The sequence below is a fragment of the Ammodytes marinus genome (assembly GCF_949987685.1).
Source record: "Ammodytes marinus genome assembly, chromosome: 10".
Lineage (NCBI taxonomy): Eukaryota > Metazoa > Chordata > Actinopteri > Uranoscopiformes > Ammodytidae > Ammodytes > Ammodytes marinus.
The window spans coordinates 2,180,220-2,198,938 of NC_137214.1; the positions used below are offsets into that span (position 1 = coordinate 2,180,220).

Genomic DNA, 18,719 nt, shown 5'->3' on the forward strand with positions numbered 1-18,719 from the left:
GGGCCAGTTTAATCTTTGAACTGGTCCGATGATCAGATGCCACTGGTCAATTCCCCCCCCCCCCCCCCCCCACACGCTCCCAGCCCTGACGTTCCCCTGACTCATCGTCTTGATTTGTGATTGGACGTCGTCACAGCAGCCAATCGCGACCTCTGTGCTGGCCACGAGCCGTGCCCCTTCAAGTGACGTCACGTCCCCCGCATACGCGATACGCACTAGTTTTTTTTTTCAAAGACAAGTGGTAGGGGGCTCGCTCATTGCGGTAAAATAATAATATTACTGATAAACTAGCGGCAGACGGAAAGACTTTTCATACACTGCGGCCCTTTACTGCTGCACGGGACACTATTTATTCTTAGGTAAGTGATCCTCACATGTCCCTTTTTCCTCAGTGTGTGTGTTTATACGCCGAGTCATCATCAACTTGAGGGTCTGAAGAACCGAACAGTGCTAGTGGGCTGCAGTGCTTATGGTTGTGGCCTGCAGATAGGCTTACACTTCATTTCTGCCTTTGTAAGTAGATTATAATATTTATCAAACCTTATATGGATAACCGAAACTATTAGGAACATTTAATTTGTAGGCCAATAGGTAGGCTAATACAAGTAAATGAAAAATCACCTTAATATCCGAATTCAATATGCTAATTAATGCTAACCTAATGAGGCTATGGGCTAAATGTCACGTTTGCAACACTCTTTTAGTTGCAGGTAACATATATAGGCCTATATATTTTTTTAAATGTGTTTTTCGTGACGTGTGTGTGTGTGTGTGTGTGTGTGTGTGTGTGTGTGTGTGTGTGTGTGTGTGTGTGTGTGTGTGTGTGTGTGTGTGTGTGTGTGTGTGTGTGTGTGTGTGTGTGTGTGTGTGTGTGTGTGTGTGTGTGTGTGTGTGTGTGTGTGTGTGTGTGTGTGTGTGTGTGTGTGTGTGTGTGTTTGGGGGGTGGAGGTGGTGGTGGTGGTGGTGTGTGTGTGTGGAGGGGGGTTCTGGTGGACTGGTACACAGTCGTCTCGTGATGCCCAGGATCGGCTCAGCCTGTGGCACCAGTCTCAATTTAACGAAGCTCTTCTTTTGTAAAACTAAGACGACATACACTTGCTCTTTTAGACCTACCTTTTTTAAGACAAGATTTTGGGGATATAACTAAAATGTTATGTGTAATATTTCAACCTAACATTACCTTGTTAAGGTGAAAGTAGGCCTACAACTCATTTCCTGTTTTAAACTCCACATAGCAAAGGGTATGCTACTTGTTAATTCATGCAAGATCAAGAATCAAAAGAGATTATTGTTCTCCGGAACAGCAGCTTTATCTGTGTACCACCTCAACATCAGCTGACCTGTGTCCTATTGATTTGACCAGGCACCTTGTTTGGGCCTTTCCTCAGTCTACAGGTATTGTTCTGGTCTAGGTTAACTTCCATTAGTTTTTCCAAACAGTACATTCTTGTGATGATGGTGTCAGTATAACTTATAGGCATGTGTAAGTGACCTGACTAGGCCCATTCCGTCCTTTGTCTTAAATACAATGGCATCAGGTTCAGATGGGTTTTGGGTTCAGAAGCGTCTCAGGTGAACTGTTTGTCTGTACCACTACCTGATAGTATCAGCCTGACACTGGTGTAGACACTTCAAACTAGGGATGACTCAGCCTCTTTTACTATATTACCTCTATGATGCCCCCAATTGCAAACTGGAATATCTAGCGATACATTTATCAATTGAATCGGCTCCCCCCCCTCTCCTAAATAATGAAAGGTTCAGTAAGCAGAATGGTCAGTTTAGCTAACTTCCTGTCAGTGACTGCAGTTAGCAGTCCCCTTTTACCTGCTCTGCCTTTGTTGATTGTCTTTAATGATCATCACAAAAGTAGGAAGTGATTAGCAAACTCAGATGTGCATATAAATATATTTTTGAAATTCACACATGGGTATGTACATACATTTTTTTTGCATTGAGATGCATTGAAAATCGATTTTGAATCGAATCGTTGACCTCTGAATCAGAATCGAATCGAATCGTGAGGTGCCAAGAGATTCCCACCCCTAGCGCACTCGCACTAGGGTCGCTGTTCCGTGCCCGAGCTCATTTGTATACTAAAGTCTAGAACGTTTGGCTAGTGTGACCACGCCATCCGTATTCCAGCACGGAACAGCCCCTTGGCCACGGCACAGTTGGGAGAGGTGTGCCAGAGAGAACGGCACAGATGCTAATGAGATGACACGCACACGCACGGATACGCAACGTGAGCTGGATGACGTAGTCCATGCGCGACCCTTCTTCCCCACAATAATTGTAAACAATGGCGGCAAGAGGTTCACGGGTGGGTTCCGGTGCGATTGCAAAGTTGAGAGTTTGCTAGAAATTTGGGCCGGCGACAGTATTTAGTCGCAGCCATGGTCGCAGCTGGATAAGACCCACAACAATTCGGAGGTGTTTGGGGCAATCCGCGACTACTGTTGTTCTCCATTGTTGTTCTACTAATTCCGGCAGCGAGTACGCTTGGTGATAAAGTATGTACGATGGAGCAATCATGCCCAGGCCACGGCCTTTGGGAGCAGTGTGACCACGGGCCAGCGTCAGTTTTGGGCTGATGGTCATGACAGTGAGTCAATCTACCAGTTGTGCTGGTAAATTCCATTATGCTTCTGCAACCGTTTAATCAAGTTTTTGGTGGAAAATGTGACGTGCTGTTGTCATGTCATGTGACGCATCTCTCCTCACTGGCGCATGTTGCTCTAAGTTCAATCATCCCTTGTATGTGATACGTTAGGCCTAATGATGGGACCGTACTGTAGGCCTATACTTGTGTTGTTCTCTGATCACCGATGAGTCCCCTGGAGACATTGTGACTCACTTATTATTGCAGTCCAACACAGACCACACTTAATCAGAGTCCAGACCTGTACATCTCTTCTCATCACAACCTACTCTGATACCAAAGAAAAGTGCAGATTTAAATAGGTAGAAAAAAGGAAACTTTAGATTTGCAGACCTTACTACTATCCCATTATTTTGAAGGTCCCTTTTTGAAATGCGCTGTTTCTCAGCCTTTAGCCAGTAATAGAAGAACCCTCACTAGTCTGGGATGGATCAAAGTCTGGCAGCTATAAAAGCAAAGCTCTCTGTTAGCAGTGAGTTGTGATCATTGTGTTGTTACTACAACACAAAGCAGTCATCAGGGATCCTTCTGTTGCACCTGGGACATGGTCACCATAGTTACGCTGGCCTTGCCATCTGTCAGTAGCTTTAAGAAGACATTGAGGTGGTGAGATATCCAGGTGAAAAGCACTGTGTGTCTGTACAAGTATTCATTGTGTTTTTGGTACAACATTAATAGTTGTATTCCTTTCATTCCCCTTTGGTCTATTTAATCTCAGTTTCTTATCAGCTAGCCTATAACACTACCCAGGAGCCACCCATAATGCTTGTTCATTGCATGACCAAATTGGGAAATCAAGGAGTTTGAAAATAATTAGTTGTTATACTTTGAAGTTAATTAATAGAATGTTGGTGTTTCTATACAGAACCAAATCATTTCACAAATGCCTCTTGACACAGTACAGTTGGCACTAGTCCAGCCACAGCCACTGCATTGCTTTCTCCTAGACAGAAGATAGGATGTGGAAGAAGCAGAGCAGGACGTTCTGTGTACATGTTTCTAGTGTACACACATACAACATGACAGAGGCAGCGCAGAGGGGCAGCTTTCCATCTGTCCCACTTTCCTTTGTTATTGGCTGTTCCTGCGTGAGAACAAGTCCAGTGAGCGTAAGCATGAGGTCTGTGATGGACCGGGGTCTGCCTTATCACAAGCTATTAGTCCCAGGGCGACGAAAAGGGACTATCTTCTCACCAGGTCTGGACCTTTAGACACTCACACATTTATTGTACTTTCAAAATTGGATCAACATTATTAGGCATACAGATCAAAAGAAAGGCTTTCTTAAATCCTGCTTCCTTTGTTTGATTCACAGCTCACACTATGACAGTTTGATGCTAATGATTTGACCCTTTGTGAATGAGTGTGTGTGCTTATGAGAAAAGAGGAAGGAGCTGCACTCAGAACAGTAGTAAGGAAAGAGGAACACCAAGTGTTCCTATCCAAGCAGCAGACCGGTGTGTGTGCTCAGTGGTCACTGTACTCTCTTTGTCTCCCTCTCTTTCCCGTGGCTGGGTTGATAAGCTTGTGTGTGCTAACACTAGGATAATGCTGCTTATCTCTGGTAACTGCCACTGTGCCTGTGTCCTTCCATTCCCTGACAACGTTCCCTACAGTCGAAATTGACAATTGAAACCTTTGGGAAAGCTTCTTGTAGCCTTCCCCTAAACCATGACAATGAACAATCTTTGTTTTTCAGATCTTTTGGGGGCTGTTTTGATGATCCCATTCTGTCTCACTTCAGCAGAGAGTCAAAGAGAAGTGCAACTTGCATTTAGGCACCTAAAATAAATTTTCTCATGATTAAACAGACATTTCTATGAGGTTCAAGGCTTAACAACATAATCCAACCAACTTTGTGTTTAAATTCATCAGTTTTACATGCTGTTACAGGCATTAAAATCAACAAAACCACAAGGGTACCCATATTTTTGCACAGCCAGTTTTTCACATTTTATTTTATTTCATACAACCAAATACTGCTTTTCAAAAAATATTTGTTTGGAAAACATCCCAGTACTTAGCTGTTCCTGGTAAATTAAAGACATACCACTTTTATATTTTTTTTGTGAAAGCAGAGTCAATTATAATGCCGGCTGAGAGGGGTTCCCAAACTTTTTCATATGACTGTAGGTCGCGGTGGACAGTCTCATATTTGTGCAGCACGCTGTTATTATTAATATAACGGCCCGTCATCAGACCATACGTACCGGATGGTTTTATACACATCGATCGCTCTATCAAGTAATCCAACTCAGAACTTTTTATATGGGCAGAGATTGTTATTTCAAGTGTCTTTATAAAGTAGAGCTGTTTCCTTATCACCGGGCCGCGGAGTCCCGCTGTGTGTTGTGTTGGGTTTGTCTCAACCGCCATGCGTAAAGACAGTATTATGACAGCTGCGGGAGGACAAAGAAAAAAATCATCTGACGAACGTGAGTAAACACGAAAACCTTTTTTCTTTGCTTTCTGCGCTCACCTATTTTATTAGCCCACACCTAGGCCTACACACACGTTAATTCTCACACATTTTATGTAGCTACAAGTCCAAGTGGTGGGCAATTCTGGTGCCGACTAGTAAGGCAGCGGACGTTAACGGACTATGCATCCTTAATAAATTCACGCCAGGAACGTCGCCTGTGCGCTTGCTTGTGCGCGTGTCATCTCATTAGCATCTGTACTTTGGCCACGGCACACCTCTCCCAACTGTGCCGTGGCCAAGGGGCTGTTCCGTGCTGGAATACGGATGGCGTGGTCACACTAGCCAAACGTTCTAGACTTTAGTATGCAAATGAGCTCGGGCACGGGGCCGCGGCCCTAGTGTGAGTGGCCCCTTAGGGCGCACTCACACTAGGCCATCTGTACCGTGCCCGAATACGTTTGTCCCCTTAAGTCTAGTATGTTTGGTTAGTGTGAGTACACCATCTGTACTCCAGTACAGTACACTTCCTTGGCCTGTGTACACTTGGGAGAGGTGTACTCAGACCACAGTACAGATGCTAATGAGCCGACACACGCACAACACAAGAAAGCACTAGGGCTGCAACAACGAATCGATAAAATCGATAAAAATCGATTACTAAAAGCGTTGGCAACGAATTTGGTCATTGATTCGTTGACTTGCGCGATTAATACGTCACTCGTAGGCGCGGCACTGTTTACATCCAGCCGCCGACAGGTTCATGCACGCCCACAGCGAGCCTTCCGCACGTGAAGCGGTGCGGGAAAGCTATAGTGTGAGCGGCCACAGCTTGTATTTTGGTCATATCTAACACTGGACTGTAGGCCTATATAAAAGTGTTGTACCTTTGCTCTCTTTGGGTTAAAAAAATTCCTTCAACAGTATCCGTCTAGGTAAAAAAAAAACTCTGTCAGCTGCTGCTGCAGACGGTGTGCAGACGGGCTCGGAGAGTCGGCATCAGCGCATCAACAGTCATTCAAAGCAGCGGTAGTCATAACACAACCGAACGGTGTAGAAAGTCTCGTCAGTTAAAAATAGTAATCCAGTTTTTAAATCCATGTTAAAATCGGAAGGATATAGAGCTAGTTAGCTTAAAAAAAGTAGCAAACATGTCAAATGTGATGTGTTCAGGCCGGCTCAGTAATATGATTGATGTGTTCAAATGCAACACAAAAATAAATACATTTGCAATTTTGGCGAAAACTTGTTTTCCCAGCAATATAAAATAGATAGTAAAGATGGAATTATGACCTGTTTAATGTCCTATCTTGAGCTATGATCATATCAGCAATTAAAGCAATAATACAAGTTATATTTCAACAAAATAATAGAAAATTATCAATAGTGATATCAATAAAGACTTGGATCGTTAAGGAGTCTCAAATGGTATCAATATCAATACAAATTAACGATCTCCTGTCATCTGAGAGAAATTAAGATGATTTAATTTTTTTAACCGTTAGTATACCGGTTAAAAATCATATTGGTTGACTGGTTTACCATGGACATCCCTTATATACTGTATAAATTAGGGCTGTAAATCGGATCTGCCCGTTCAAACCAGAGATTCGACTATTCGTGATACTATATTTGTCAATCAGAAAAGTGCATTGGAGTGAGATATTTGACCAACCGTCAACACGAAAACTGTTGAAAACAGAGCTTAAAATAAACAACCTCCAGGTTGGATATATTTAAAAAATCAGTTTACGAGTGAACCGGGGCGTTGGAGCGCAGCTGAAGCGCGAGCGTTCCCGAGCCTCGGCGAGCCGGTGAGAGAGAAACAACACAGAGCCGGTGACGGCTGCAGAGAATGGTGATTCGCGCGAGTAAAAAAGACGAGATGCTCGCGGTCTACAGGGGCTTAATTGTTTCCAAGGCGACCTATCTTTATTACAGCACATAGCAGAGCAGAATCAATAGGCATATATCGTGCGCAATTTGCACAGCGCAAATGTATACATCTGCTTTGGTTTTTTCTTTTGCCATTTCCTCTTTAGTTTTGACCACTCTTCTTCTATGGCGTTTGATGTGACGTGACACATTACCGCCACCTATTGCCCTGGAATGATAACGTCAGTGTTTTGCTCTTATTTTCTCTTTTATTATAATGTGCATTGACTAAAAAAAACAAAAAAAAAAACAATGGTTCGTCTTGAAGAATCTGCGTCGACTGCGGGGGTTCCCGACTGATTATTCGAATCATCGACTTTCAGGAGGCAGCCCTAGTATAAATGTATATCATACATTGTATGTTTTTTGTGTTATCCTAGTTAAGTTTATTTTTAATTTATCATTTAATATTACTTTTAATAGTTCCGGGACGTTGGAGCAATAACCTGGTGTTTTGACACTTCAGTCTGCACTGTGAATTTGAAGTAATGTCCAGTTTTTGAATAAAGATGCAGCAATTATAAATGTTTATTTTTTTTTATCCGGTTCATCGATTAATCGAAAAAATTATCGACCGATTAATCGATTATTAAAATAATCGTTAGTTACAGCCCTAGAAAGCACGCAGACGGCGATCATGGCGTCAATTAATTATGGATGCACATAGTCGGTTAAACGTTTGGTGCCTTACTAGTCGGCACCAGAATTGCCCATCACTTGGACTTGAACACTGGCTCCCTCTCAATCAAATAATTGATTTAAAAAAATTGAATGGTTGGTTTATAAAGCACTGAATGGTTTAGGGCCGAAATACATTTGTGATCTGCTGATACGTTATGAACGGTCCAGAGCCCTTAGGTCGTCTGGGACAGGTCTACTTACAGTCCCCAGAGTTAGGACTAGACAGGGAGAGGCAGCTTTTAGTTATGCACCAAATATATGAAACAAGGGCTTGAGGTCTGCTGCAACTTTTAGCTCCTTTAAGTCAAATCTAAAGACTTTTCTGTTACCCTTTTCACCTGTCATTTTATTTAATTATTATTTATTATTTATTTGCTTTGGCAATTTGTATTCCTGTATTTGTTCTATCAGTGATTCTTGAGAAGTGGGACAAAACGGGGTGCAATGTTGAAAAAATACAAACCGTATGTTTAGGCAAATTAAATTACATGTATGTATCCAACATATACTAAGCTACTGAGCTAAGCTTTGACACAACCTCCCAGCTTTTGTCCTTTTTATCAAAATGGGCTTTTTAGCTTGTCATTCCTTATTTTGTGTCAACACCGTCGGACACCAATAAATGTTCCCTCATTTTATGCTAGACCCATGAGATGTATCGTGATTACAAATATTCACCAAAACTGACAGAAAAAATATTTTCAAAATGAATACCTACATGTTTTTGATATCTGACGGTGTTGACATATTCAACGTTTCTTAAACAGAACAAATAGAGTTTTTCTAGTAGCCATTTGGTTTTTCTGTTGATGTTAGGTGCTAGTATGAACTACTTCAGGAATATAAAATTATGGAAACATTTCAAACAACTTCTTCAGAAATTGTAAGTCGGTGTTGACGTATCATGGTTGTGACGCATGACTTTCAAGATTTGGAATGTAAAATATTCTAAAACTACAACACTTATCAGAGCCTGTCTGACTGTAATGTAATTTGCACAGATAGCTTGTGACAATAGGTCCTTCACAGAGACAGCTGCCCCTCATATTGCCTGATTTTATTACATTTTAATGAAATGTAATGGGATTTGTCCTGCCGGTCTAAAAATATTCCCACAAAAGATGAAATCAGGTGTTTAGCTTCTGGTGAGCCCAGCAAAGTTTTGGACAATGAGTCATCTGCGGACAGGGACTCAAAGGGTGGTATATATTCTGTCTGACATAATTCCTCAACTGCAGATACTTGAAGAATTGAGCTTTCGAGAGTGAAAACTTTGATACTACCTGATCAAATGAAGCAAAGTGAACATTTATATAAAGGTCCTCTACTCAGTGTTTCCCCCAGCGCTTTATAGCTAAGGCGGCTGCCTTAGCAACGGCAGCCCCCCGCCTTGACTACCGACCACCCAAAAAAAAAATATATATATATATATTTTTTTATTTTTTATTTTTTTGTGCTGCACAATTAGCAAGCGCGATGTGTGCTTGTGCATGGTCATAACTGCGCGAAAGGCCGCGATTTGCGGTAAAAAGCATACGTGTCTCCAAGCAATGTCGGTTTGCTTCTGCTCATTTAACTCTCCCGCGCGCGACTACGGCATGCACGCGGGAGAGTTAAATGAGCAGAAGCAAACCGACATTTAACTGGTGGCGATAATAAACGCAGTGCAGTTCTATGGGGATATTTAGCTGAACAGAAAGAAGTGCTCTGCAAAGCTAGAATAGTTTAAGACTCCACATCACCGTGGGAAACACAACCTATCTATCAGTATCAGTGTCTGTTGTATTTTTGTATTAAAATGAACAGCAAGGCAGCACCATACCAAACACATTTACAGCAGCATTGTGCGCAGGGCAGTAGAAAATAAAGGCAAGTACATTACCCTACCTGGCTGGCGTAGATTAACACCTGTGCTTCGCTGTACTTGTTGTGAAAGTTCCCCGGACTTAGCCGTTATGTTTGGGTTCATTATATGGAGGTGGTGGCCGCACACAACCGGGTGAGTTAACTAACACTATCCGACCGGTGCTAACTTGGTTTATCGGCTAAAGCACAGCCGCACATATTCACTGAATTAACCAGGAAGCCCATTCTCCTGGCTCACTTTCCCCACGTCTTCTAACCCCGAGCGGCTTCATATCACCAGCCAGCCGCAAATACATTTCCTCCTCTGTGTTTCTCAGCCTCTGTGTTGTCCTCCCACCGTGCCGATGTCCGTGACGTCGGGTCAAGCTCACCGCTGATTGGCCAACGCGGCTAAACGTCACGCGATGGAGCGTTAAAAGTAAACATTTTTGAACTTGCGTGGAACTTGGTGGTGCAATGGTGCGGTGACGCTTTGGTAACGCGGCTACTGCGCCCAAAGCGCCGCTTTACCGCGGCCAACGCATCATCGCGCCTAAACCAATGGTTCCCTATGCAAAAATACATATGCCACCTCACCCAACGCGTTTGGTGTGTTCGCACCTTAACAGTCTTGTTCACTGATGAGTGCCGTGCAACCCTGGATGGTCCAGATGGACGGAGTAGTTGATGGTTGGTGAATGGCCACCATGTCCCAACCAGGCTCCGACGTCAGCAAGGAGGTGGCGGAGTCATGTTTTGGGCTGGAATCATGGGGAGAGAGCTGGTAGGCCCCTTTAGGGTCCCTGACGGTGTGAAAATGACCTCAGCAAAGTATGTAGAGTTTCTGACTGACCACCTTCTTCCGTGGTACAAAAAGAAGAACCGTGCCTTTCCGTAGTAAAATCATCTTCATGCTTGATAATGCACCATCTCATGCAGCAAAGAATACCTCTGTGTCATTGGCTGCTATGGGCATAAAAGGAGAGAACCTCATGGTGTGGCCCCCATCTTCCCCTGACCTCAACCCTATTGAGAACCTTTGGAGCATCCTCAAGCAAAGCATCTATGAGGTTGGGAGGCAGTTCACATCAAAACAGCAGCTGTGGGAGGCTATTCTGGCATCCTGCAAAGATATTCAAGCAGAAACTCTCCAAAAATTCACAAGTTCAATGGGTGCAAGAATTGTGAAGGTGATATGTTAACATGTAACTTGGCCTGTTAAAATGTTTTCGATTGAAATAGCTTTTGATTTCACTAAATATGACCTTCACATCCTGCAAATTCAACAAATGACCATTTTCATTTCTTTACAACCTATAAAATGTTTTGGAACTGTGCATTTGAGTTTTTTTATTTAAAAAAAAAATACCGTTATCATTTGGAGGTTTGTTCAATAAAATTTTAATCATACTTTAACGGTTGATGACTTGAAAATTATACTGACTGTCATTTGCATCGACTATTTAGGAAAATCTGATAAAAATAATAATTTGGAACGCACTGTATTAGTTTTAAAATAACTAGGCCTGTATAATAAAATAAATTGATTAATAAAAATAAAAATAACTCTGGGCGACTGGATCTCTCTCTAGGTCGTCCTCAGATGAGCCCTCCATCGTTGCTTCCAGTCATCCTGATTTTCCATACATCTGGCCAGTTCATTGGTACTTTGCTCTCCTGCATCCGTCTTGAGTACATCCACGTAGGTAAGTGTAGGAGGTCCTCGCGACCGATGCCCATGGTTTGGTTCCCATAGTACCAGTTTGCTGGCTGGCAGCTCTTGGTGTCTTTGGCAGTGTACTGCCAGTCTCATTCTCCTGGAAGCTACTTTCTCGCTAACCCTTGGTAATCCTTCATACAGGTTACTGTTAGTAACGTGTGCTCCTGCTGATGTTTAGTACTGCACGCAGCATCCTGGTGTAGCACCCGTCAAGGGAGTTGGCTTCAGGGACCAGCATTCGCTGCCGTAGAGGAGAACAGACTCTACCGTTGCTAAGAAGAAGCTGAGTTTGATTTGACGGGGGAGGTTGGAGTTCCACACACAGGTCATGCCGTTCAGGGCCCTCCACGCGAGTGCCTTCCTCACCTTTAGGTCCTGCTCGGTTGAGTTGACCCATGAGCCCAGATACTTAAAGTCCACGACTTCCTTCAGCACAGTGCCACCAGTTGTTGTCAGTGGTTGACGCTCCGGTGAGATGTTGTAGGTGATGACCTCTGTTTTCTTGGCGTTTAGCCTAAGGCCAACCTTGGCGCACTCCAGCTCCACTCTGTTCAGGAGTTCCTGTGCTTGCTCCACGTTGTTGGAGAGCAGGCTGATGTCATCTGTCTGTCAGGACAACTGCAGGGTGTCGCTTTGACCTCCTTGGGGTTAGGGTGAAGCCAAGGTCCTGCTCCCGCCCACTGATGGCTTTTCAGAGCGCGTAATCCAGGACTATGATGAAGAGGAAGGGGGCTAGTGTGTCCCCTTCCTCCAATGGGGCCGTATAACAGTGATCGACAAAACGATGTGTAATAAATAAATTTTAAAAAACACACGCAACTCAGCTGGGACGTTCAACACTAAAACAGTGTGGTTTATAACAGTATCCTAAAGCCTGTGTGGGGATGGAGTAGCCTAGATAAATGCTTTTTTTTAAACAACAACACCCCACACACATCATCTGGGAAAATATTCTTTAAGTGGCCAATATCTAGGGTAAAGTCTTTTTTACCTTACAGGATGAGAGAGTTCAGTAGTCTGAAAATCCTCGGCTAGCAGAAAAGTGCGAATCGTAAAATGCCTGGGCTTCTTTTGGGCATTCAAAAAACCTCTTCTCTCCGCGGTGCTCTACGCGCAGACGGGCAGGAAACAGGAGGGAAAATCTGACTTGCTTCTCGTAGAGGCAGCGTTTCACACTGGCAAAGGATGCCCTCTTCTTAGCGACGTTGGTGGTCATGTCGGGGAAAAAGTAAACATTCTGTCCATGGTACTTGAGCTGCTTTGCGTCCCTCTCTCGTCTCAGAACACGCTCCTTATCGCTGAAGTAGAGGAATCGAACAATGATTACTCTCTGTCTGGACCCCCTGCCTTCTTCCGCCGAGCACACAGGGCCGATGCGGTGAGCCCTATCCAGAACCGGTGGGGAGGAAAAGAAGCCGGCGCCCAGGACCTCGGTGAAAAAGGTAGCCATGAACTTTACTGGGTCTGCTCCCTCTGTCTTTTCCATGATTCCAATCACGCGTAGATTATTGCGACGTGACCGTGATTCCAACTCTTTGGTCTTAGCCATCAGCTGTATATTTTCAGACTGCAAACGTGCACATGTCTGCTCGAGGGCGGTGATCCGGTCGCTGTGGTCAGACAGTGCTGTCTCCATGGCGGCTATCTTCAGGTTGAGCGAGTCGGTGGTCGACTGACGGCATCTAAGGCAGCAGAAATGGGCCTCAAGGCTTCACTCACTACCATTTTCATGGTTGTAGTAAGGGTTGTTGTTAGGTCGGACACACAGCGCGGAGCTTGTCGAGATCAGGCGGCAGGGAGTCGACTCCGCCATGACAGTGCGACATCGTGGCTGCCTCTTTTTCCGGCGAATTCTGCCCTTTCTCTTTCTGCCTGCTGCGACCCATCAACGTCAAACAGTCAGTGGTCAAAATAACCTAGCAAAAAAAAAATTATTTTAAGTAATGTGTGTTGCTAAAATATGTCAAATAATAGTGAACGCTTGGGAGCCCCCGTCCTGCACGTCCTTCTCCTTCACATGCTAACCCGGAAGTCCCCAAACATTCTTTTCTTAATCCCTAATAACATCTACAATTTTAAATATTTTTATTTTTAAAGATAACAGCAGTTACATTTTGTCCCAGCCTTTTGTCCCGGTTCTCAAGAATCACTGCTATATTTTGTGATCTCTGTATTTCATGCCCCTGTAAAGCACTTTGAATGGCCTTATGTCTGAATTGTGCTATAGAAATAAACTTGCCTTGCCCTGCCTAATTGTTGTCAACTCAAACATTATTATACACATATATGAGACCTTTGTAATATATCATTTATTGTACATTATATATGCTATATCCATGTCTGCATAGAAGTAGATAAACAAGTTGCACAATTTTTTCTTATTCCATGATTGGACATAACCCCATAGCCCAATGGCCTGGGGCCTCTAAAAGTGTATCTAGGGCAGGTTGATTGGCCTGTGTTGGTCAGTTACTGCAGACATGCAACTATTATTTGATGTTCTCTCTGTGTGTCATCAGTACTGGTATTAATGAATACATAGGACATCTTATGTCCATCTTTACCGTAGTGTTTTCACTTAACTGATTCATAATGACATTTATTTACATCTCAACTCCTGTTTTCTTGTAGGCGATTGTTCAACCCAAAGATGAATTTTGAGCAGCCCCCTCCATACCCAGGCAATGGCCCCACTGCTCCAGGCTACCCAGCCCAGGGCATGCCTCCACAGGGGTACCCTCAGGGCATGCCTCCACAGGGGTACCCTCAGGGCATGCCTCCACAGGGTTACCCCCAGGGTTATCCTCCACAGGGGTACCCTGTCAACATGGAACAGCCCAATGCAGCATACCCTAACTACCCCCCCGGACCAATGGGCCCCGAAGGTCCTTATCCTGGCCCGGGGCAGCAAGCGTACCAAGGACAACCACAGTTTGGCTGGCAGGGGGGACCTCCTCCCGGGCCCATGTATGGGGAAGCTCCCAAAAACACAGGTGAGTGTACTTACTTGCATTAGTCTTCTCTAACAAGTGTTCAAGTGTGAATCTTTTTTTTTTGTATATTTTATTTATACAAATGTTTCAATACAACAAAGAAAGACAAGCACATACAAAAGATGGAAAATACAACAAAAAAACAACAACAAAACCCACAAGAACAGACAGACAGCACTCACTCAGTTCAAAGAAAAGAAAATGTACAGTATAAATGCACATGTCGTGTTAATTAGACGAGATGTCTCAGAACGTCCACTCATGGAAATAGTCAGAAATGAAGTCCATGAGACCAGAATAAGAGGGGATCAAGGCAGGCCTATAGCAATAAGTCTGAATCATTTTGAAAGGATTTGCGCTTTTGAATCCAGGCTTTTCAAACATCGTCAACTGGATGTTGACTATCAGTGGTTCCATTACCCAGAAAATGTGTCCTAAAGTAGAAAAGGCTGTTTAGATGCAAAATAATCACCTTTTACCAAAACGTTAATTTTTTCTACTTTGTTCATGTTGTTTCTCTCTTTCCTGGGAATAGATAGATTCTTTTTGTCAGTGTGGAGGCATGATGTGGCATTTTTCTACATAATTGGACTGTTGACTGTTTGGGGAGAGTCTCAACGTGCTGCTAGAACCAGTGAAGGTCTCATGACACATGAGCTATGCTCTCGGATAATAATGTGATATTTCTCTAGCAAGACAATGAGTCATTAAGTTGTCCAGAATGTTTTGCCTTGCCACGGATTCCCATATTGAAAAACACAGTTGGAAAATTCTGTTACAAATGAACCTTACTATATCAATTATGTATATGCATGAATATTCCTAATGATATGGTATAATGTTATATTTCGCAGGACGGTTGCTACAGGTTTTCAGTGTGTTGTGACATAATCAGTTAATATTTGTTTAATTTTTTTTTGCAATATTGAATTTTTTTCAAAACAATAGGTGGAAGAATAAAGAAACACAGCTGTGTGAAGAAAAAAGTTTTTCCCTTTTTAAAGTAGAGTGTCACTGATTTCTTACCAATACTAAAGTGTGAGTCAGCAACGATGGACAATGGCTTGTTGTCAACATAACTTTTCTATCAACACTGGATTTTTCTTCAGCGAACACAAGCGTTCTCCAGAATTGCTGACTCCACCTTTTTTTTAAATTGGACTACATATGCATACTCCATATGACGGCTGTATTAGTTGATAATGGGAACATGACTTTGCAGTTTGTAGTCAATTGAAAAGCTGCCTTTGCTTTTCTCCTAAAACAATGACTTGAATGTTTAACCAAGTTTCCAATTTATTCAGTCTGTTAGCTTAATGAATCAATAAACTTTTAGCAACTTGGACTGCAAAAATGCTAAAAGCTATCGCTCTGTAAAGCAGTCTTTTAAGGATTGAAAGAGTGTAAAGTTAAGCCCGCTTTAAAGCTGGGGTGGAGGATTTGGGGAGAAAATGGCAGTTGGGATAGAGATTCGAATTCAAATACATCAACCGCTCCACTTGTTCTCTTTGGTCCCTCCCCTATGGTCCCTCCCTGACACGCTCTACACCAACAAAGTTGTGCCAAAGTGAATGGACAGTCCCGACAGCCAATAAGAACAGAGAATCGGAGCCTCGCTCTGATTGGTCAAAGTGTACAGCTCATGTTAACTTTGACCAATCAGAAATCATATACCCCAGCTTTAAGATAAAAGGTTTGGTAATGCTGTAGCACCTCCCAGCTGAGCTCTATTCACAAAACAGCAGCACACAGCTTGTGTGCTGCTGTTTTGCCAAACAAAAAAAGCACACGTCAAAACATACACATTATTCAAATGAATATGCAAACTGAAAAGGCTAGCTTTCAGTCAACACATTTCCTCTTGTTTGTGTATTAGAGGAAGCAGTGCCATCGTACTACTGATGTCACTGACTTTAGGTTAGCTTATTCACGGAGACTGACTTCTGCTTTTGACATTCTTGCTTTGAGTCAATTTGATAAGACACGTTCCCATTGTAAATATTGGCCAATCATTAACCAGCTCTGTGCCACAGGATTATCAGAGTTCAGTTCACCTTTTCTCTACTAGACCAGGAGCCGGTCGCCTTGGTTACACACTCACCTGTGTCATATGTCACCTGGCTGTTGCTAGCTGGATGAATGATTCATGACAAACACAAGGCGCTGGGATTAAATCAGGCCTGCTGTTTGCTTTGGAACAGATGGTACATCTCACATATGGGTAACAGCCTTCCATGTAGCTCATTGTTAGATGTATGGAATGAAATATGTTAATTTCATGATAAAACGATTGATTGATACAACATGAAGAGCTTCCAGCTTCTCAGATGTAAGCACCAACTGCTTTTGTGTTTTTTTTTATATCAATGAAAATGAAACACCTTTGGAATTGTTGATTGAACAAGAACAGCAACTTGAAGACAACCTTGAAACCCTGGCCTGTTTCTATTATTATTGAAAAGTTAAATGCCTTGTTGGTTCAGGGAGGTGTGTGTGTGTGTTCTGAAAGCTCTCATTTCATTGGTTTAATGATTCCTGAAAGGCCAGTGCTAAGGTTACCCAATTGTAACACTATCATTACCATGGTGATGATGTGCCCCATGGTTAATATAATGAGAGGGAGATCATAGCAGCCATGCTTACACCTTGTGTCATTCTGAGAAGTACTACTGGCTTTATGTCATTCTAGAAAAGAAAAGGAATCGCTCATTCTTTACTTTCAATTATTATTCATTTATCATACCACTCTAACCTTTGTGTCATCTCTCTCTCTCTGTGTCTGTCTGTCTCGCTCTCTCTATCTCTCTGTCTGTCTGTCTCTCTCTCTCTCTATCTCTCTGTCTGTCTGTCTCTCTCGCTCTCTATCTCTCTGTCTGTCTGTCTCTCTCTCTCTGTCCCCAGTGTACGTGGTGGAGGACAGGAGAAGAGACGACACAGGAGACACATGCCTGACGGCCTGCTGGACAGCTCTGTGTTGCTGCTGTCTGTGGGACATGCTGACATAACGTATCCCTGTGCCTGGACCCCCCTCCTGGGCCCCCTGCCTTATTACTGCACTCCCTTAAAAATACCCCTCCATTTCCTCTACAAGTCTTTTGCGCGTCTATAAATGAAAGCCTTGATCCCTGCGTGGACGAGCTATTTAATAACCCTATGTTGATGTGAAGCCCTCAGCGCTGACTGACAGGCTGACTACTGTCTGTAACAGAACTGAGCTTCTAAACATAACCTGAACCTCAGGCTCTTCACTGTAACCTTACACCAACACACACACACACACACACACACACACACACACACACACACACACACACACACACACACACACACACACACACACACACACACACACACACACACACACAGTGTACTTGGATCTCAGGCTCATCCAGTGTGAGGCTCGTTGGCACTTTATGATGATTACCTCTGTATAATTATTAAATAAAAATAAACTTGCCTTGCCTGTAAGATACTACTCCTGCCTGCCCTCTACACAGCGTCCAACCCCCCCCCCCCCCCACCTCAGCTATACTCCTTCCCATCTCCAAGGGACAGCCATTCTCTCCTGGACCCTCCATGACCCTCCAGGCCACCTAGACCATGGCTGCTAATGAGTCACAGGTCACTGTTAAGAAGCTGATGCTTGAAAATGTTCGCCTTTCGTTTGCACACAGGCTGTTTTTTGCTGTTGTTTGTCTTCAAGTAAAATCTTATATTAATACACGGAATGCAATTTTTAACAATTACACTGATTTATGTTTGATTACGGTTCACATCTGATTGCCTCACTGTCTTGTTTCCATGGTGATCTTAATATTAAAGGTTGGTTCAATATTGTTTTTATTACTTAACCTTGGAGATATAACTGAAACTATGAAGAAAAATAGTTTGTTTGTGATTAACAGAAAAAGCCAAATGATCTGTTGGATGGCCTTTTTTGCTTTTGATGAGAATCTTGCATTAAAGTAATTTATTCCCATGAAATGAAAGGCTTTTTCATTTGATTTTCTTTATCACATCATATATGTGTGAGAGAGTGAGTGGTGAGAGGAGGGAGTATAGATGTGTATACTGGAGCTGTCAGGGCCTCACCGGATCCATTCAGCTATTTATAACTCAGTTGCTAGTGCAGGGGGTTGGTTGCAACATGGCTGACTGTGTGACGCTTTGACAATATGCTTCACACAGTGAAACTAAAGCATTGGAGAAACTGTTTTACATCAAAAGGTTTGTGTCAAGACTTTAGAATGCACAGTACCTTGAAGGCAGTGGACACCTTCCTTGAGTTTTTTCTTCTTTCTCTACTACGATTCACAGGGAAATGTATTGTTTATTCCACAACATTTATCTGACGGAGCCAAAATACGACGGTATGTAAAGAAATAAAAATGAACCCCACCTCAACCAACTGCAATATTAAAGTACTGCTTCGATGTAAGCACTGGGATCAGTGGCTACAATAAG

At 43.1% G+C, this 18,719-nt stretch overlaps 1 protein-coding gene across 1 annotated transcript; it reads left to right on the forward strand.

The window, feature by feature from the left end:
* The first annotated feature begins 240 nt into the window (after window positions 1–240).
* Window positions 241–18,189, forward strand: LOC307256159 (cysteine-rich and transmembrane domain-containing protein 1). The gene is made up of 3 exons (XM_080035046.1): window positions 241–359; window positions 13,894–14,255; window positions 17,157–18,189. Exons 2-3 carry the CDS (start codon window positions 13,913–13,915, stop codon window positions 17,258–17,260), a joined length of 447 nt encoding a protein of 148 aa, XP_079891172.1. The 5' UTR covers window positions 241–359; window positions 13,894–13,912; the 3' UTR covers window positions 17,261–18,189.
* Window positions 18,190–18,719: the final 530 nt, after the last annotated feature.

What these genes read in the sequence shown, in the direction of transcription:
- LOC307256159 (XM_080035046.1), top strand. Translation starts at nt 13,913, where the DNA reads ATGAATTTTGAGCAGCCCCCTCCATACCCAGGCAATGGCCCCACTGCT. An exon ending in GGAAGCTCCCAAAAACACAG is followed by an intron (nt 14,256 to 17,156) that starts GTGAGTGTACTT and finishes CTCTGTCCCCAG; the next exon opens with TGTACGTGGTGGAGGACAGG.